The sequence below is a fragment of the Mesoplodon densirostris genome, chromosome 2, assembly GCF_025265405.1.
Source record: "Mesoplodon densirostris isolate mMesDen1 chromosome 2, mMesDen1 primary haplotype, whole genome shotgun sequence".
NCBI lineage: Eukaryota > Metazoa > Chordata > Mammalia > Artiodactyla > Ziphiidae > Mesoplodon > Mesoplodon densirostris.
Genome location: NC_082662.1, coordinates 62226281 through 62248449, shown reverse-complemented (window position 1 = coordinate 62248449; position 22169 = coordinate 62226281). Strand labels below are relative to the sequence as shown.

The 22169-nt window shown below is 37.0% G+C and overlaps 1 protein-coding gene and 1 long non-coding RNA gene across 5 annotated transcripts in view; one reads left to right on the top strand and one right to left on the bottom strand.

Moving 5' to 3' along the window:
* LRRC7 (leucine rich repeat containing 7) overlaps positions 1-22169 on the bottom strand; it is a 497427-nt gene that overhangs the window by 47307 nt on the left and 427951 nt on the right. The window contains exon 23 of the mRNA XM_060089953.1: positions 9200-9421. Coding sequence (XP_059945936.1) covers positions 9200-9421 — 222 coding nt within the window. The remainder of the gene's footprint in view (positions 1-9199; positions 9422-22169) is intronic.
* LOC132483978 (uncharacterized) overlaps positions 1-22169 on the top strand; it is a 163143-nt gene that overhangs the window by 64702 nt on the left and 76272 nt on the right. For all 4 annotated transcript variants that reach the window (XR_009531136.1, XR_009531138.1, XR_009531137.1 and 1 more), the window contains exon 3: positions 9383-9510. This is a non-coding gene — a long non-coding RNA (uncharacterized LOC132483978). The remainder of the gene's footprint in view (positions 1-9382; positions 9511-22169) is intronic.

Genomic DNA, 22169 nt, shown 5'->3' with positions numbered 1-22169 from the left:
CTAGTAGGTCTGTGTCTTTATTCCTGTCTTACCCCTATGTTTTTCATGACTTTTTTTTCTTAAATTCCATATATATGTGTCAGCATACAGTATTTGTCTTTCTCTTTCTGACTTACTTCACTCTGTATGACAGACTCTAGGTCCATCCACCTCATTACAAATAACTCAATTTCGTTTCTTTTTATGGCTGAGTAATATTCCATTGTATATATGTGCCACATCTTCTTTACCCATTCATCCAATGATGGACACTTAGGTTGTTTCCATCACCAGGCTATTGTAAATAGGGCTGCTATGAACATTTTGGTACATGTCTCTTTTTGAATTATGGTTTTCTCAGGGTATATGCCCAGTAGTGGGATTGCTGGGTCATATGATAGTTCTATTTGTAGTTTTTAAAGGAACCTCCATACCGTTCTCCATAGTGGCTGTACCAATTCACATTCCCACCAGCAGTGCAAGAGTGTTCCCTTTTTTCCACACCCTCTCCAGCATTTATTGTTTCTAGATTTTTTGATGATGGCCATTCTGACTGGTGTGAGATGATATCTCATTGTAGTTTTGATTTGCATTTCTCTAATGAGTAAAGATGTTGAGCATCCTTTCATGTGTTTGTTGGCAGTCTGTATATCTTCTGTGGAGAAATGTCTATTTAGGTCTTCTGCCCATTTTTGGATTGGGTTGTTTGTTTTTTTGTTATTGAGCTGCATGAGCTGCTTATAAATTTTGGACATTAATCCTTTGTCAGTTGCTTCATTTGCAAATATTTTCTCCCATTCTGAGGGTTGTCTTTTGGTCTTGTTTATGGTTTCCTTTGCTGTGCAAAAGCTTTTAAGTTTCATTAGGTCCCATGTGTTTATTTTTGTCTTTATTTCCATTTCTCTAGGAGGTGGGTCAAAAAGGATCTTGCTGTGATTTACGTCATAGAGTGTCCTGCCTATGTTTTCCTCTAAGAGTTTTAGAGTGTCTGGCCTTACATTTAGGTCTTTAATCCATTTTGAGCTTATTTTTGTGTATGGTGTTAGGGAGTGATCTAATCTCATACTTTTACATGTCCCTATCCAGTTTTCCCAGCACCACTTATTGAAGAGACTGTCCTTTCTCCACTGTACATTCCTGCCTCCTTTATCAAAGATAAGGTGACCATATGTCCGTGGGTTTATCTCTGGGCTTTCTATCCTGTTCCATTGATCTATCTTTCTGTTTTTGTGCCAGTACCATACTGTCTTGATTACTGTAGCTTTGTAGTATAGTCTGAAGTCAGGGAGCCTGATTCCTCCAGCTCCATTTTCCGTTCTCAAGATTGCTTTGGCTATTCGGGGTCTTTTGTGTTTCCATACAAATTGTGAAATTTTTTGTTCTAGTTCTGTGAAAAATGCTAGTGGTAGTTTGATAGGGATTGCATTGAATCTGTAGATTGCTTTGGGTAGTAGAGTCATTTTCACAATGTTGATTCTTCCAATCCAAGAACATGGTACATCTCTCCATCTATTTGTATCATCTTTAATTTCTTTCATCAGTGTCTTATAATTTTCTGCATACAGGTCTTTTGTCTCCTTAGGTAGGTTTATTCCTAGATATTTTATTCTTTTTGTTGCAATGGTAAATGGGAGTGTTTCCTTGATTTCACTTTCAGATTTTTTATCATTAGTATATAGGAATGCCAGAGATTTCTGTGCATTAATTTTGTATCCTGCAACTTTACCAAATTCATTGATTAGCTCTAGTAGTTTTCTGGTAGCATCTTTAGGATTCTCTATGTATAGTATCATGTCATCTGCAAACAGTGACAGCTTTACTTCTTCTTTTCCAATTTGGATTCCTTTTATTTCCTTTTCTTCTCTGATTGCTGTGGCTAAAACTTCCAAAACTAGGTTGAATAAGAGTGGTGAGAGTGGGCAACCTTGTCTTGTTTCTGATCTTAGTGGAAATGGTTTCAGTTTTTCACCATTGAGGACGATGCTGGCTGTGGGTTTGTCATATATGGCCTTTATTATGTTGAGGAAAGTTCCCTCTATGCCTACATTCTGCAGGGTTTTTATCATAAATGGGTGTTGAATTTTGTCAAAAGCTTTCTCTGCATCTATTGAGATGATCATATGATTTTTCTCCTTCAATTTGTTAATATGGTGTATCACGTTGATTGATTTGTGTATATTGAAGAATCCTTGCATTCCTGGAATAAACCCCACTTGATCATGGTGTATGATCCTTTTAATGTGCTGTTGGATTCTGTTTGCTAGTATTTTGTTGAGGATTTTTGCATCTATGTTCATCAGTGATATTGGCCTGTAGTTTTCTTTCTTTGTGACATCCTTGTCTGGTTTTGGTATCAAGGTGATGGTGGTCTCGTAGAATGAGTTTGGGAGTGTTCCCCCCTCTGCTATATTTTGGAAGAGTTTGAGAAGGATGGGTGTTAGCTCTTCTCTAAATGCTTGATAGAATTCACCTGTGAAGCCATCTGGTCCTGGGCTTTTGTTTGTTGGAAGATTTTTTATCACAGTTTCAATTTCAGTGCTTGTGATTGGTCTGTTTGTATTTTCTATTTCTTCCTGGCTCAGTCTTGGAAGGTTGTTTTTTTCTAAGAATTTGTCCATTTCTTCCAGGTTGTCCATTTTATTGGCATAGAGTTGCTTGTAGTAATCTCTCATGATCTTTTGTATTTCTGCAGTGTCAGTTGTTACTTCTCCTTTTTCATTTCTAATTCTATTGATTTGAGTCTTCTCCCTTCTTTTCTTGATGAGTCTGGCTAATAGTTTATCAATTTTGTTTATCTTCTCAAAGAACCAGCTTTTAGTTTTATTGATCTTTGCTATCATTTCCTTCATTTCTTTTTCATTTATTTCTGATCTGATTTTTATGATTTCTTTCCTTCTGATAACTTTGGGATGTTTTTGTTCTTCTTTCTCTAATTGCTTTAGGTGCAAGGTTAGGTTGTTTATTCGAGATGTTTCCTGTTTCTTAAGGTGGGATTGTATTGCTATAAACTTCCCTCTTAGAACTGCTTTTGCTGCATCCCATAGGTTTTGGGTCGTCGTGTCTCCATTGTCATTTGTTTCTAGGTATTTTTTTAATTTCCCCTTTGATTTCTTCAGTGATCACTTTGTTATTAAGTAGTGTATTGTTTAGCCTCCATGTGTTTGTATGTTTTACAGCTCTTTTCCTATAATTGATATCTAGTCTCATAGCATTGTGGTCGGAAAAGATACTTGATACAATTTCAATTTTCTTAAATTTACCAAGGCTTGATTTGTGACCCAAGATATGATCTATCCTGGAGAATGTTCCATGAGCACTTGAGAAAAATGTGTATTCTGTTGTTTTTGGATAGAATGTCCTATAAATATCAATCAAGTACATCTTGTTTAATGTATCATTTAAAGCTTGTGTTTGTTTCCTTATTTATTTTCATTTTGGATGATCGGTCCATTGGTGAAAGTGGGGTGTTAAAGTCCCCTACTATGATTGTGTTACTGTCGATTTCTCCTTTTATGGATGTTAGTATTTGCCTTATGTATTGAGGTGCTCCTATGTTGGGTGCATAAATATTTACAATTGCTATATCTTCTTCTTGGATCGATTCCTTGATCATTATGTAGTGTCCTTCTTTGTCTCTTCTAGTAGTCTTTATTTTAAAGTCTATTTTGTCTGATATGAGAATTGCTACTCCAGCTTTCTTTTGGTTTCCATTTGCATGGAATATCTTTTTCCATCCCCTTACTTTCAGTCTGTATGTGTCTCTAGGTCTGAAGTGGGTCTCTTGTAGACAGCATATATATGGGTCTTGTTTTTGTATCCATTCAGCCAATCTGTGTCTTTTGGTGGGAGCATTTAGTCCATTTACATTTAAGGTAATTATTGATATGTATGTTCCTATTCCCATTTTCTTAATTGTTTTGGGTTCGTTATTGTAGGTCTTTCCCTTCTGTTGTGTTTCTTGCCTAGAGAAGTTCCTTTAGCATTTGTTGTAAAGCTGGTTTGGTGGTGCTGAACTCTCTCAGCTTTTGCTTGTCTGTAAACGTTTTAATTTCTCCATCAAATCTGAATGAGATCCTTGCTGGGTAGAGTAATCTTGGTTGCAGGTTTTTCTCTTTCATCACTTTAATTATGTCCTGCCACTCCCTTCTGGCTTGTAGAGTTCCTGCTGAGAGCTCAGCTGTTATCCTGATGGGGATTCCCTTGTGCGTTATTTGTTGTTTTTGCCGTGCTGCTTTTAATATGATTTCTTTGTGTTTAATTTTTGACAGTTTGATTAATATGTGTCTTGGCGTATTTCTCCTTGGATTTATTCTGTATGGGACTCTCTGTGCCTCCTGGACTTGATTAACTATTTCCTTTCCCATAGTAGGGAAATTTTCAACTATAATCTCTTCAAATATTTTCTCAGTCCCTTTCTTTTTCTCTTCTTCTTCTGGAACCCCTGTAATTCGAATGTTGGTGCGTTTAATGTTGTCCCAGAGGTCTCTGAGACTGTCCTCTGTTCTTTTCATTCTTTTTTCTTTATTTTGCTCTGCAGCAGTTATTTCCACTATTTTATCTTCCACCTCACTTATCCGTTCTTCTGCCTCAGTTATTCTGCTATTGATCCCATCTAGAGTATTTTTCATTTCATTTATTGTGTTTTTAATCGATGCTTGATTCATCTTTAGTTCTTCTAGGTCCTTGTTAACTGTTCCTTGCATTTTGTCTATTCTATTTCCAAGATTTCGGATCTGGGAAATAGAATCTTGGATCATCTTTATCATCATTATTTTGAATTCTTTTTCAGGTAGACTGCCTATTACCTCTTCATTTGTTAGGTCTGGTGGGTTTTTATCTTGCTCCTTCTCCTGCTGTGTGTTTTTCTGTCTTCTCATTTTGCTTATGTTACTGTGTTTTGGGTCTCCCTTTTGCAGGCTGCAGGTTCGTAGTTCCCGTTGTTTTTGGTGTCTGTCCCCAGTGGGTAAGGTTGGTTTAGTGGGTTTTGTAGGCTTCCTGGTGGAGGGGACTAGTGCCTGTGTTCTGGTGGATGAGGCTGGATCTTGTCTTTCTGGTGGGCAGGTCCACGTCTGGTGGTGTGTTTTGGGGTGTCTGCGGACTTTTTATGATTTTAGGCCACCTCTCTGCTAATGGGTGGCATTGTGTTCCTGTCTTGCTAGTTGTTTGGCATAGGGTGACCAGCACTGTAGCTTGCTGGTCGTTGAGTGAAGCTGGGTGCTGGTGTTGAGATGGAGATGTCTGGCAGATTTTCGCCGTTTGATATTATGTGGAGCTGGGAGGTCTCTTGTGGACCAGTGTCCTGAAGTTGGCTCTCCCACCTCAGAGGCACAGCACTGACTCCTGTCTCCTCAATTTGGGATGATTTATTGTCTATTCATGTATTCCACAGATGCAGGGTACATCAAGTTGATTGTGGAGCTTTAATCCGCTGCTTCTGAGGCTGCTGGGAGAGGTTTCCCTTTCTCTTCTTTGTTCTCACAGCTCCTGGGTCTCAGCTTTGGATTTGGCCCCGCCTCTGCATGTAGGTCGCCGGAGGGCGTCTGTTCTTCGCTCAGACAGGACAGGGCCAAAGGAGCAGCCTCTTCGGGGACTCTGGCTCACCCAGGCCGGGCGGGAGGGAGGGGCACGGAGTGCGGGGCGAGCCTGCAGCGGCAGAGGTCGGCGTGACGTTGCACCAGCCTGAGGCGCGCCGTGCGTTCTCCCAGGGAAGCCGCCCCTGGATCCCTGGACCCCGGCAGTGGCGGGCTGCACAGGCTCCCGGAAGGGCGGTGTGGACAGTGACCTGCGCTCGCACACAGGCTTCTTGGCGGTGGCAGCAGCAGCCCCAGCGTCCCACGCCCGTCACTGGGCTCTGTGCTTTCAGTCGTGACTCGCGCCCGTCTGTGGAGCCCCTTTAAGCAGCGCTCTTAATCCCCTCTCCTCGCGCACCAGGAAACCAAGAGGGAAGAAAAAGTCTCTTGCCTCTTCGGCAGCTCCAGAGCCCCCCCGGACTCCCCGCCGGGCAGCCGCGGCACATCAGCCCCCTTCAGGCTGAGTTCTCGCCGCCAGCCCCAGTCCTCTCCCTGCGCTCCGACCGAAGCCCGAACCTCAGCCTCCAGCGCCGCCCGCCCTGGCGGGCGAGCAGACAAGCCTCTCGGGCTGGCGAGTGCCGCCCGGCACCGATCCTCCGTGCGGGAATCTCTCTGCTCTGCCCCACCCAGGTATGTGGGGAGTTTCTTGCCTTTTGGGAGGTCTGGGGTCTTCTGCCAGCATTCAGTAGGTGTTCTGTAGGAGTTGTTCCACGTGTAGCTGTATTTCTGGTGTATCCGTGGGGAGGAAGGTGATCTCCGCGTCTTACTCTTCCGCCATCTTACCCGGAAGTCGGCCCTTTTAATGCACCACTAGAAATGCCTTATGAAAATAGAGTATCTTGATTTATATGCCTGAAACCCATATTAGAATTTTCAGTTACCTCCTTGGTCTTTGCAGTTCAATCGCTACTCTATAATTTTCGTGTGAATCTATACAGTTCTTAAATGCTTTAAATGTTTTCCTCCTTTTTTTTCTTGTTAAATATGGAAAAAGTCTTGCTTTAAAGGGCACACACACATATTAGAGAGGTCTGAGTTTTCAAAAGAAAAATGAGTTAGGAAGGTAAAAAATACATAAAATATTTTTTTGATGAGAGTGAATTATATAACCTCCGTCAGCCTCTTTCTGTTTGTTTGTTTGTTTGTTTTCTATCTATAGACTAGGGAGGTTGGACTGATATTCATTAAATGCCCTCCAGTATTTTAATGCTTAAAATCTTGTATTTCTATTTCTTTTGTTTCCTATTTCTTTACTCTCAGTGCCAGGCTTACTTTGTGTGCATGTGTGTGCATGTAGAATTGTATCATTTGACTCTCTCAAAAACTTTTTGAATGTTGTTGGTGGATGGTAATGTTCTCATTTTATAAGGAGAAAAACAGAACCTCAGGAAAGAGTTAATGACTTGACCAGATTCACACACTTTAATAAAAGTTAACATGAAACTCGAACTCCAAATTCTGAGACCTATTCCTAGTATTCTCTTTCCTGAATGCTATAGAACTAAACAAAGAAGTGGAGAGGTTAGAAAAAGAAAAAGAGATGAAAGAAAACAGTGTAGTAGTTGTGGTGTGCTGGAAAATGTTTAAGAGCTGGCTGGGGGAAGGGGAGGGCCCTAGTTTGTAGTGTTTGCTTATTTCCTTGGTGTAATTATCCCCACAATTTCAACCTATCAGTGTGGTGTCGCTGAAGGTAGAGTTGGGAAGATATGCACACAGTAATGAGCCAGGACGAATATGCTCCAGCATGCCACTGGTAGTGGATAAATATTACACTGAATCATGAAAAAGGTTTTGAGAAACTGTCTCCAGATTTATAACTCAGGGGAGGGGGGAGCATAGTTTGGGGACTAGTACTATTGGTTTAAATGCTCCTTAGGCTTTCTCGTGGTCACTCCAAAGTTTTCATCTCAGCATTCCAAACCATTTCAGTCTGAAACCAAGGCAGAAAAGACCAGGAATTCAAAAGGAATTACACTTAAGTACTTTCCTTAATATAACCATTGAATGTTTAAGTTTTTATCTCTCAGTTTGAAAGACACCTGATGTTGTTAGTTACAAATCAGAACACTTACAATGACTATAAATACATTCTTTGAAAGAATCATGATATTTTAAGTTTGATAAGCATGTAAACTAAAACTTAGTAATCCTGTCATTAAGTCAAGCTATATAATTTATATATTTTTTGAGAAATAATATAAAAAAGGCCTTTAAATTTAGAGTGTTCAGAATAACTGTATGCTAATACTAACCCTACTATTCAAAGTAGGGGAAACAGAGGGCATTGATCTCAGTGGATTTTAAATATGCTGATTCTGGGAGAAAAAAATTTTGTAATAACTTATTAATTATTCCTGTTAACAAGAATCATTAAATCAGAGAACTGGATTGAAGTTATGATATTTGTGGGAGAGAGGATATATGAACAATTTTTAACCTAAGATGCCTGTGGTAAAGCATAATTTAAAACTTTATTAACTTTTTAGAATCTCTGGAGAATTAAAAACCTCACCTCATTACCTGATTAAAGACACCTGTCTGATTTATTTTACCTTAAATCCAACATTTGGCCTAGATCAAGGCAGGATAGGAAGAAGATTATCTTAAAAAACCCTATCTCAGCTTCAAGAAGGGTATTAAGAAACACAGGAGATGTCAGGATCAGCTGGGATCCAAATAATAAATGACTCAACAGCATAAAGGAAAAAACTGGAGGATGAAAACAATCTTGTCTGATATGTTTAGAAAATAAGGATGGTGATACGTGAAGCTTTGAATAAGCAATAATAAAGTGAAACCTTTATAAACCATATTAAGGGGTTAGAGAAGTCAGTGGGAGCTTTGCCTAGTTATCTGAAGAATGAAATAAGAGAAATTAATTTTAATTAAATTTAATTAATTTCTCTTATTAATTAATAAGAGAAATTAATTTCTGAGAGTATTAATATCTTGATGTCTTACTTTCTAACCTTAATATGACTCAACAGATGAGATCTTATTCAGTGTTCTGGCCTTAAGAAAGAAAAGCAGAGTCTACAATGGAAAACCAGATCCTAATTTAAATAGGTCAGAGGAGCAGCATTTTTTTTTTTACTACATGGCACTTATCAATAGCTTTTGGAGCATTTCATAAATGTTTCCTTCCTAACTGCTCTTTATCATTTTGTTCATAGCAAAGCTTTATCTCTGTATTACTCAAAAATCAGAAGATAAAACTTTTAAAAAATGTTCCCACAAATCGAGGGGAATATACAGTTTAGTTTTTACACTGTCAATTTCACCAAAGGCCTTGGTAAATATAGCGAATCCATTGAAGCTCTTTATAACATTCAAAAGCTGTGCTGAAGAGCTAAGTTGGAGTTGGGAGTGGGCAGAAGGAGGTGCAGGATAAACCAGAAAAAAATATTCCAATTCATCAATTTTTCTTTATGTGAAATGGGCATCTTACCAGCCATCAATTACTATATGTTGTAGTTCTTAGCCAATGAAAATAACGATAAAATCCCTACAAAGAGTGCTCTACTCCATTCAACATGGTGATAGCATTAATGTGTCCCAAACTACATTAATGAAGGAAGGCAAACCACGGATTTATGGGACTTTCCCCAAATATTTCCTGAAAATTTATCAATTATAAAAACTCTACTCACCTGCTCTGGATAGCCATCCATACTCCTTTGCCCTTTAGTTTGAATTAAGCACCGTCCAGGCTGAGGTCCCCGGGTGGCCTGTGAAGAGGGGATCTGAATAGGCAATGGTGACTGAAACTGCTGGATGGTCACTTTGTTTATGTTTCCTTCATATGGCTGCTGCTCCCGGCTACGATGTTGAAGGCTCTGGGACCCCATCAATGTCTGGATGTGGCTGCCTGCCTGTGGAGAAGACAATCTGTCAGAAGATTTGTGGTGCTGAAAGGATGTGATTAAAGTAGAAAAAAAAAAAAGTACAGAATACCTCTCCGGTAAGTAAAGTGGCATCATTTGGGCTTTCAGCCATGACTAGGAAGGATAATGAAAAAACAGTAAGGGTCTGCCTGCCGTGGTTTGTGAAAATGCTAATATCGGAACAAGGTCACGTTAAATACACTTGTCGTCATCTGATGGCTTGCCAAAGCTTATTTTAGCCCCCATTTTAAGGAAACAAAGTTCAGTTTGCAAAATCTCAAGAAGAAAAAAAAGTCACAACTTAAAAAATAAAGTGGAGTTCTATCTGGCATTTCATTTAGAATAATAGCAGGGAGAGAGATGTAATATATGAAACATCAGGGAGAAAATTATAGAAACTACTTTCTAATTCTGCAGCAGAAGAATTGACTTGCATATTTGCCTTTATGCCACACACGTATAGTAAGCTTGTTCAGGTGAGTATAATCAATATTTATTATTTTTCTGCAATATTAAATCAAGAGTATGGTTTTTGCAATCTTTAAGTTCCATTAAAAATTAATCATGTGATAAATTCCTGCGAATATCTGTAGCCTGTAGAGGCACTAGACATGGAAAGGTCTTTAAAGTGAACTCTGCATGCATTAGCTTTCAGAGAGACTCATCAGTACCTCATTCAAAACAACAATGATCATTTATCAGCCCCTGAGGGTGGTTGCTAGAGGAGAAAGGGCATGCTTACTTTGGTCTCCCATCTTTAAATGACTGGTGCCTAATCCTGTTTCTCGTTCATTCCGATTTTCTTACCTTCATTCTAGCATGGGCTCCTTGAGTCATTCTACCTGATATCTTTTCTGTCAAACAAGTAGTTCTGTTTGTGAGCTGATAACCTAGAACATGCCATTTATTTATTTATTTAGCCATGCCTCGCAGCTTGTGGGGCTCTTAATTCCCTGACCAGGGATCAAACCCGTGCCCCCTGCAATGGAGGGGCAGAGTCCTAACCACTGGACTGCCAGGGAAGTCCCCTAGAACCTGCCTTTTAAAATTAAGTATGGTTTAACATGGAGGTCTAACATGGGAAGTGAATGCTTATCTTTAATACTTTTAAACCTACGTTTTAATGCTGTGCTTGGTACTTCACCCATTATTATGGAAGGATCTGAGGAATTACTTCCTGAATTCATTGTCTTTCTTGTTGACCTTTTAAGGGTAGGCAATTTGGAATTTAAAAGTAAATTTCACCTTAGAGTTCATTAGTTAGGAAAGTTTGTGAATTTTCCTGACTAATCAAGATTTTTAATTACTATGGAAAAGTCAGATTGGAGGTATAAAGGAAAAATTACTAAACAAGTAATCAAGGAAAAGATGAATTTTAATTATTTTAAAATTCTTAAAGAAGAGCAACATAAGAGACATAGGAGATGACAGTGATCATGCAAAATCATTTGGAGAAGGAAGGAATATTGTTTGATTCCAAACAAGAGGTAATTTCAGTGAAGAAAATATTCAAAATTATTATTTAGCAATATGCAAGGCAAAGAAAAAATAATTTGAATATACTTTAGATATCTAATTGATTGTCTTATTATGTACAACTTTTTACATTCAAAAACAGTAAAGATATTTCAGTCATGAGAAACTGGAGGAAAAGATGCAAAAAAAAGTTTCAGGCTATAACAGCACAATAACAAAACGATTAGCAATCTAATACTGTCTAATGCAACCAGGGATCAGAAAATTATGACATCATAAACACAACTAAGATAACCTCATAAAGGGCAAATGTGTATTTCTCTAATGTATCTATTTCCTTCTTAGAAATCTAAATGAAAGATGTCACAACTTTCTCAGCCATTCTAGAAGACTGAACACCCTTCTGGTCAAGTTTTTCCTTGTTGCAAATTCAATTCTCTCCTACCTCCTTGGAATTTCATGTTCTCTTGTTTGGTAGGCAAGGAAAGCCATGATAAATCCAGTATCACATTTGGAGCTGCTGTACTCTGAATGAAGTCACTGGCCTGATGAGTTATTTAGTTAGAGAAAACAATTTCCTGTAGTTATAGGAGCTGGGCGTGTAGGCCGACTAAGGCTTACTGGCCTGGCTACTGAACAAGCAATTGATTTTATATTTATATCTGCTTCTCACATCCACTGGTATAATACTCATGGGTCTTCAGTTAGTCCTTGAGCCAGTGGGAAAGAGGAAGATTGGTTGTTTAACAACTGAAAGTGACAGACAAGCAAAGAATTTTTACACCCAGAAAAACTTAGAGAGCTCCAGAACATAGCTTTAGTCCCACAATGCATAATCCATTAGAAAGTCAATAATGACTGCTTAATAATAATTTCATTGATTAGAATATTCTGGTAATGGTCTATCTAAGGGTAAAAAACCATAGATATTATAGAACTATAATAGCCTTTAGACTTATTTTTATGCTTTATTTTTTTCCTTCTGATGGGACAGTTTAAACTTTAATTATGCTTTGATTTGAAACACCTTGAGGGCAAGCACCACATATTACTTACCATCTTTAATAAACGGCACAGTAACTGGCACTTAAAAAACAATGGCTACTATTCAAATACTAGGTGCTAGATAATGTACTAAAACTTATCTTATACATATTACCTCCTTTAATATTTACAATAGCATTAAGGGATAATTATTATTAGTTATTATTACTTAATTTTACTAAGGAGGAAACTAAGGCTTGGAGAGGTTAAGTAACTTTCTCCAGTAATTTGCACAACTGGTAAACTGGCTGTACTGGGATTTGAACCAAGGCTGTCTGGCAATCAGAGTTCATGCTCTTAAACACAAAATTATATTGCAACCACCATTCCCCAAAATTGTCTCTCTTCCTACAATAGTTGAACTATGAAATGAAAAGAAACCACAGAAAGGAACAGAAGGATCTGATTATTAAGAAAGGATATATTAAATTTCTTTAGCAGCTCTTCAATTTGCCAAAGGGCCATTCCTACTTATTGAATTAGGTCTATTATCTATTTTAGATCCTACGTATGTGACTTAGAACTTTATACTTGAGCAATTAGGAGGATACTCTGTGTATTTAGTAATCTTTCCATGATTATGAAATAATGACACTCAGGTTCACAGATGGCTTGGCAAAGCATAAAGTGGGCATGGAAAAAACATTCTGTAAAATGATTCTGTTCACATAAGTAGCAGTTTTTCCACTCTTTATTGGGGCTACCAGGTGCAATAAATGAGGATAGGGAATGACAGCTATAGAAAGCAAAGAATTAACACTAAATTCTTTGTGAAGGTAAGCAAATATAAATGACACAAGACATCTAAAGGGACAATTATGGTGTGGAGGGACTGTAAAGAGTAAGTTATTTTGACTGGCACAGAGGCTTAAGAAAGGTAATAAGGATGCTCATGGTGAAGTACAAAGGACTGATGAAAATGTAGGAAATATCGAGACTGGATTCTTTCAGATAGAAGGTTAGCTATGAGAACACTGACTCATACTGAAGGAGAATTTGAACATGAAGGTTTCTATAAAGGCTGAGGTACACATCTTGAATGATAAAAAGAAATAGAGATTTGACATTTGTTTTGAACTTTCAATGGGAGGTTGGACAAAATAACATGTATTTGAGAATGATGGAATATGATGTTTTCAAGTTGACCCAAAATCATACTGTCAAGGTTTATGGGGAAAACTTCAATATCCATAGGACCCAAGGAAATATTTATGTCAAAGTCACAGAAAGAAATGTGATTTGATACCAAATGGCACTGTTCATACGCAATTCATCTCACAGCTTATCAGGCTTATTATGTGGAAAGTTGAAGTGTTTGGGAGGTTTTGTATGGTATAAAATAAATGACTTTTTCACTACAACAAAATTTTGGTTCACATTATTTTCTTAGGAAAGAATGTTAGACTGAGAAGTGTATTACTCAATTTGTTTATCAGTTTTACTACCCATCGTCGCTCTTGGACCACTTGTGGTGCTCCCAAAAATCAAACACAGCCTCAAAGGATGACACTTTATGCCACTGAGAATATTCAAATGGGTACAACTCATTCTCTAAAATTAAGTTCAAAAGAGTTCTAAAGATGTTTGGGGTCAGTGTCAACAATACAGACTTACATACAAAGGATAATTAAGTAACTGATTTCAAGGAAACATCAGCACTCATTTAAATGAGTCAGTTTCAGTAATTTTGTAAAACAACAACAAAATAGTCCTATCACTTTCTATCTGCACCATGTACTCTGCAGTGTTTCTCCTTCCTTTGTTTTTTTTTTAACATGCACTTTAGGTTTTAGAAATCGAGACACTAGGGTTTCTGCTCCTGGTATATGGAGTAGATATACTATTCCCTATTCCCTCCATTAAGAACAACAAAAAACTCTGGACATTGTACATAAACAAATATAGGAAAACTCTGGGAAGTAGACTGAAGAAGCTAAGGACCAAGTAACAAGATGGTGGTAAATTTCTCAGGTTTTATTTTTGTGTCATATATCCCAGACTAGGAGTTGAAAAAGTGGGCATCCCCTAAAATGCCAACCAGCGCAGACAACAAAAGCCCCAACAAAAGCCTACTCTCTCTAGCCAAAGAACCAGGAAATAGGGGCATCCTAGCAAGACAGAAAACTTTTAGATTGCTCTACTACAGCCAAACAACACGGAAAGAACTGTGGTCCCATCCCAACAATGCCAGCAAAGTCCAAGTGGGAAGCTGATACTTCTACCCTTATAAGGATTTAACAAGGCACAACACTCCTGCTGGGGTGGTGTCAGAGAAGGCCAAGTAAGGTGTCACTGCATTCATCCCCACTGGCCAGTAGTAAGCCACTCCTCACCCAGTGGTGTTAATGGAGACCACATAAGGAGCATGAACTTACACTCTGACCCAGCAGTAATGAGGCACTCCTCTACCTTCCCATTAGAGTGGTTAGAGGAGGTCTTAATAGAGAGTCAGGACTTTCTCCATCACCCAATTATACAGTGGTATCAGTGGGGTCATCTGGGAGCTGGAACTTCAATCCCCACCTAGCAATAATGAGGAGACTTTGCCTCAAGTGTCACTGGATGCTAAATGGAAAAATTGGACTTGTACCTCCACTTGGCCAAAATGAGGTGCTCCACCATTCCCCAACTGGAGTGGTGTCAGAGAAGGCCAGCTGCAACAGATGGTTAAATACAATCCAGAGTTTTGTAACATAATATGAAAATGTCTAGGTTTTAATCATACCAAGAACCAGGAAGATCTCAAACAATGAAAAAAGACCACCAATAGAGGCCAACATTGAGAAGACAGAAATTAGAATTACCTGACAAAGATTTTTAAGACAACAATTTAAAAAGTGCTTCAATGACCAATTACACACATGCTTGAAAAAAACTAAAAAATAGAAAACTTCTGAAGAAATATAATGTCTTAGCAAAGAAACAGAAGATATAAAGAAGAAACAAATAGAAATTTTAGAGCTGGAAAATACAATAACTGAAAAGCTCTGTGAGTAGACTTAATATCAGAATGTAGAGAACAGAGGAAAGAAACAATAAACTGAAAGATAAGACAGTAGAAATTATCTAATCTGTAATGGAGAGAAAACACATTGAAAAAACATGAACAGCCTCAGAGACTCTGTTCAGAAGTTCCAACAGTAAGGAATATTATCAAAAAAGACGAGAAAGAAAGTGGAGCTGAAAAATTAAAAGAAGAAATAATGGCTGAAAAATTCTGAAATTTGGCATATCTTATAGATTTAAGAAGCAGAGAGAATCCCACAAAGGGTAAACCCAAAGAAATCCATGCACAAACACATGATAATCAAACTTCTGAAAACTAAAGGCAAAGGAGAAATCTTAAAAGCAGCTGGAGAAAAATGACGTCTTACCTATAGAGGAAAAACAATTTGAATGACAGTGGATATCTCATCAAAAACCATGGAGGACAGAAGGAAGTGACACAATATTTTTCAAGTGCTGGAGGAAAAGAATTGTCACCCCAACATCCTATACTTGTGAAAATATTCTTCAGTAATCAAAGGGAAATTGAAACATTCTCAGATGAGGGAAAATGAAGAGAATCTGTCACCACTAGACTTATCCTAAAATAATAGCTAAAGGAATTTCTCTAAATCAAAAGAAAATGATAAAAGAAGAAAATCTGGAACATTAGGAAAGGAGAAAGAACATGGCAAGCAAATATATGGGTAAAAAAATAAGCTTTCTTTTTCCTCTTGAATTTTCAAAATTATGTTGGATGATTGAAGTAAAATTATGTTACTGTCTGAGGTGATTCTAAATGTATACAGAGGAAATATTTAAGACAATTATACACAGGAGGGTGAAGGGACATAAAAGAAGGTAAGGTTTCTATACTTCAGTTGAACTGCTAAGTGATGATGCTAGTAGACTCTTATAAGTTATGTATATGTAATGCAATACCAGGAACAATAACTTAAAAAGCTACACAAAAAGATATACTAGAAACACTGTAGATAAATCAAAATTAAATTCTAAAAAGAATTCAAACAACTCAGGAGAAGCAGGAAAAAGAAATTAGAGAAGCAAAAAAAGAGAACAAACAGAAAACAAGGACTTAAAAAGACTTAAACCTTAATGTGCCAAATTAAATTAAATGCATAAAGATTAAATACACAAATTAAAAGACAGATCCTGGCAGGCTGGATTAAAGAACATTATTCAACTATATGCAGACTATAAGAAGTCACTTCAACTGTAGTGAGCTAGGCAGGTAGATATTAAAAGAATCAAAAATAAATATCATGCAAATATGAATTAAAGGAAATGAGAGGTGGCTACATTAATACTATATAAAGTGGATTTCAGAGCAAAGGAAATGTACTAGGAATAAAGAGGAATTTTATAGGATGAAGAAGAGTCAATTCACCAAGAAGACATAGCAATCCTAAATGTATACACAACAAACAACAGAGGTGCAAATGTGTAATGCAAAATTGATAGAACTAAGAAAAAAATAGACAAATTCGTTATTGTTATAATTGGAGATTTCAACACCCTTCTCTAAACAACTGATAGAAGAACTAGACTGAAAATTAGCAAGAAAAAGAAGAATTCAACAATACCATCAACTCACCAGATCTAATTATCACTTACAGAACATTCTATCTGACAGCAGCAGGATACACATTCTCTTCAAGTTCCTACAGAATATTTAATAAGACTATATCCTGATTTGGAAAACAAATCTCAACAAATTTAGAAGAACTGGAATCACACAGAATGTGTTCTCCAACCACAATAAATCAAATTAGGAATGAATGATAGAAAAATAAAAGGAAAATATTCAAATACTTGGGAGCTAAACAATGTAGTTCTAAATAATTCATGGATCAGAGAGGAAGTCTCAAGGGAAATAAAACAATATATTGAACTGAATGTAAATGCAAATTTGAAAAATACAGCTAAAGTAGTGCATATACTAGAAAAGAAGACACCTCAAATCAATAATTAAGATACTACCTCAATAGCTTAGAAAAATAGGAGTCAAATAAACCAAAAGCAAGTGAAGGTAGGAAATAATTTAAAAGTTCAGAAATTGCTGAAACTTAAAATGAATTACAGGTAAAATGAATAAAACAAAGAGCTGGTTCTTTGAAAAGATCAATAAAATTGACATACTTCGGGCCTCCCTGGTGGCGCAAGTGGTTGAGAGTCCGCCTGCCGATGCAGGGGATACGGGTTCGTGCCCCGGTCTGGGAGGATCCCATATGCCGCGGAGCGGCTGGGCCCGTGAGCCATGGCCGCTGAGCCTGCGCGTCCGGAGCCTGCGTGTTCGGAGCCTGTGCTCCGCAACGGGGGAGGCCACAGCAGTGAGAGGCCCGCATACCGCAAAAAAAAAAAAAAAAAAAAAATTGACATACTTCTAGCAAGACTGGAAAAGAAAAAGAAAGCCACAAATTACCAAAATCAAGAGTGAAGGGGATATCAATAAAGGCCCTACCAACATCATAAGGATAATAAGGTATAATACTACGAATAGCTCTACAGAAGTAAATTTGACAACTCATATGAAATGGATCATTTCCTCAAAAAACACAAACTACTATAACTCACACAATATGAACTAGGTAATTTGAATAGTCCTGAAGCTATCAAGGTTGGATATAATTTAAAAACTTCCAGGAAAAAATTCTCTGGACGCAGATGGTTACACTGGAGAATTCTATTAAAAGTTTAAATAAGAGTCAACAGTAATTCTTTTTTTTTTTTTTTTTTTTTTTTTTTTTCGGTACACGGGCCTCTCACTGTTGTGGCCTCTCCCGTTGCGGAGCACAGGCTCCGGACACGCAGGCCCAGCAGCCGTGGCTCACGGGCCCAGCCGCTCCGCGGCACGTGGGATCTTCCTGGACCGGGGCACGAACCCGTGTCCCCTGCATCAGCAGGCGGACTCTCAACCACTGCACCACCAGGGAAGCCCAACAGTAATTCTACACATAGTTTTCCAGATAGTAGATGAGGCAGAAAAGCTTCCCAATTTGTGAATAAAACCACATAAAGACAGTACAAAAAAAAAAAGAAAGAAAGAAAGAAAAAGAAAACTACAGACTAATATCCTTTAGAATACAGATGCCAAAGTCCTTAACAAAATATTGGCAAATAGCATTCAGCAATATATAAAAAGAAACATCATGGCTGAGTGGGGGTTACTTGAATAATACAAAGCTTTTTCAGTATTTGAAAATCAACCAGTGCAATGCCTTGTATTAATGGGCTACAGAAGATAAATCATGTGATCATATCAAACGAAGCAGAATAATGTTGTCTTGAAGATGAGTGTATTTATGTCAAGCACCTTAGTACAATGCCTAATATGTATTGTAGATACTGTTTTATGATTATGACAACCAAACTGTTAAGCTTTATTTTTTTCTTCTTGTGGTGTTTGTATTCAGCTAGGGCAATTTTGATGCCAAAAATCTATGTTCTCCCATTTGGACATTAGAGGACAAACTTTTACAAATACATGAAAGGGAGATCTGAAGCTTGAAGGAGAGGGGGTAGGAAGTTGCTGTTTCTCTTGCCCCAGGGACTTGGTGACAGTGCATTCTGCTGGCACAGTGCAGTATTGGGGGGGGGATTCAAATTATTTGCAGAGCTTAAATTTTTTAGAGCCAAATACTGGTGATATACTCCAGTGCTTCAAATGACAGATAAAAAAGTGAGGCAATAGGGCCTTTCCCTTCAGTGCATATGCCTTAGGATGGCTTATATGTGCAGGCAGTCATTTGTGGCTTAGTGTATCTCCATAAGCAAATTTTTCTGTGATTAAATGCCAACTTATAAAATATATCTCTGGAATTGGAAATTATTAATCAAAATGAAAAAAACAACAGAGGATCCATAATAGAAAAAATGGTGAAATTAGAGCAAATCTACACATTCCACAGAGTTTGTTGTGTGATGATGCTGACTTTTACATTCCTGAAATAAAATGAAAAGGAAGATGTTAGCACTAACAATAAAAGTTTGACAATCACTTATCTTGCCCTTAAGATTTCTAGGAACTAAAGGTAGTGAAGTAAGTCAGATAAAAATCAAGTGTCAAGAAATGGCATCTTATCATTTTGACATTCTCTATTTGGCAGCAATCCTTGATCATCTGCCAGTTGTCATGTGGTTTAGGTCTTCAAATTACATACTCAATCACGGACATTTTCATTACAATGGATTAATTTCACATTTTATTTTTGCTTTTATATTTCTTCTGAAATGAAGATAGTATAAATGTTATTGAGTTAGCTCCATTTTCTGAAGTAGAATAGTCGTTTGTTTTAAGGAATACCTATGTTAAGAATTGATGAAGTAAGTAGTTTTAATCTGCCACTGTTTTCTATTGCTTTAATCTGTGCCAAGATTTTTTTTTCCTCTTACTTAATAGCCATTTGATAGGCACTCTTTGGGTTTGCACTTTTATTAAGGAAATAATTTAGAGTCAGTCTGGATAAGAGCAATCTCCTGATTTTATGACAGTAATGTCCCACACTACTGGAGATAGCTATATTGTTGCACTGGTATTAGGAGATAAAGTAATGTGCTTTGTGAATTAAAGAATTAATGTTGTATTAAGTATGAAAATCCAATACAAAAGCGACTGTGAAACTAAACAATACTTTATTCAGCTGTTGTTCTTGCTGTAAGTTAGAGAAGAATTTTCCATTCACATTTCTACAACTTCCTACCTGCACTATTTTTTAGAACAAATTTAATTACATAATAGGAATAAAGTAAGTTTCAAAAATACCTATGAATTAAATAATACTAAAATCAACTGATTAAAATATAGCATCCTGGCTGTTCAGATCGACAAAAGGAATATTTGAAATGGATCATTAAATACAGAAAATTATTCCATTGATTTTTTTTCAAAAGCTTCTTCCTGATTTAGCCACTAAGTGTATGGAACTGCCTCTTAAGGATCCCATTTTCATGAAATTTTTGACTTCCTACTGGCCATGTACTCTTGCTTTGGCAATTAATTCTTGTTAAGCAAGCAAGTCTTTATATATTTTCAGCCTTCTCTCTCTTATATAAATAATTTCCAATTATAGGGAGATTTGAATCTAATTGGATGTATTCATTCTTATTTCTCTAGTATAGCAAAAGGCATGGCTTCATGGGCACACTGGAAAAGGTAACACAATCATCAATCAATAAGCCTTTTTTAAAAAGAGTACAATTTAGTTCATCTGAATAACAGTTCTGATACTGGTAAACCCAAAAGAAGTGCAATACAAAATTCTCAAGACTAGATTTGAACCTTAGCTTACAATTCCTATAATTGTTCTTTGGATTATTCTATATATTTTAACCTGTACAACCCCAAACAGTGCATTTTTATCCTGTTCTAGAACAATAACATATTTATTCCATAAAGGCCATGCTGAGGCTAGTGTGGTAGAGACAGAGGCATGTATTTGTTAGGGAGGGAAATTAGTGGCTGTCTTAATATAGACAGTAAATATAAGCATCAAAAATTTCAATGAGCCTTCAATACGTGTTTGATAGATGCCTAAAAATGTCATCAATAGTTGATCCTTAATCACACAAGTCCCCTAAGATATAATTTTCATCTATTTACTTTATTCCTAATCCTTCCTAACCTGGAGTGATATTTATGACAGTGGGTATGTTCAACTCTCAGGCAACTGGTGTGATTGGAACTGTTGCTTAAAACTCCCTTTTCAACCTAAGGGTGAAATTAAGGTGTGGATACTTACTATTCACACAAATATTCAGTTCCAGATTATTTCTGAATACTAAAACTCAAAGGAAAGTGGAGTTGCATTATCATTGATCTAGAGAGTCAAAGTTCTGCTAGGGTTAGAGGTTCTTTTTCATTTGGACACATTTGGTATTTTCCCACAGTTCCACTTTCCTTTTTAAACTTATGTCCCTTGAAAAAAGTGGCTTTTGATCAAAAGAAAAACTCAATATATTTGCGTAAGAAATGTCTCTCTGGGGGCAACAGATTGTGCTAAAAGTTTTTGTTTATTTGTTTTTGATAATTAAAAAATCTATAATTGTATGACTTCATCAATCTACCCTTTCACTGACTCACTTCTCGTTTTGGGGGCAAAGCTCACTGATAACAAATACATTTGACTGCTATTTCTTTTTGAAGTCCAGCAGCCTCAGTAGAAGTGACACTAACATGAGTGAGGGTGATAGGAAGAGGATGGTTGAGGGAAGCAAGGAGGATCTCAACCTACCAACTGACTCAAAAAGATCTCTTTTCCTAATGTTTATAAAAATGTTTGGAGTTCAAAATGACTCTAAATGCAGGATTCCAGTCTGTTTTTGAGTTTCAGTGATGACCCAGTCTACCAGAAGAAAAATTTATCACAACCAGTGCAAAATTTGCTCCTATCAGAGGAGAAAAATGAGGCTTGGGAAAGAGAATCAGAAAAGAGGGAGTCAGGATTGTGCTTGGCATTACTCACAGTAATAGAGAATATTGGTTTTGTTTGCTTATGGACGGATGAAGTCAAGTCATTACTCCTGGGCATTCTTCACTGTTAATAATGCATATTGCTTTAGGAGGGAAAAACTACAAAGCCTCAGGTGAAACTTACACTACTTGACATATTTCTTTCTGTACAAAAAGAGAGTTTAGCTACGGCATTGACATTCACTAAAGTTTCAGAAGCATTTTTTTAAAAATTTCAATATTACTTTAAACTAGAGCAGATATGCTTGACTTTTATGTTATTGATGGAAACAGGAAACATTTCTATTTCTCTGTCTCTTATCTCTCATATGTTAAGGTTTACCCAGTTGATTTTCATATCTGCTTCATCCACACCTTGACTTGCTCTCTTATAGCCTCAGGATTTGTTCTGATTATTGCCATTCTTATGTTTTCTAATATTTAAATCTTCACCTATCTTTCTTGTCTATTCCAGACTTTCCTCTATTTCTGTGTAAGTAAGTTACATCCTCCTTCCGCCCCTGCCCCACCTCCCGTCCCCTGTTTTTGATATAAGGGATTCCAACAGCAATAATGTCCATTCTCAGTTAAATACAAAAGCCAATAATTGTAGTTACATTTATTTCAGTTGCACATGTATAGAGTACTGATAGAAATATTTTTTTTTAAAGGGAGTAATTTTGGAGAAAATTACTTTTCAATGCTACAACTTAAAAATTATACATTTTAGATAAGATTTTTATAGCATAATAAAATGATTTT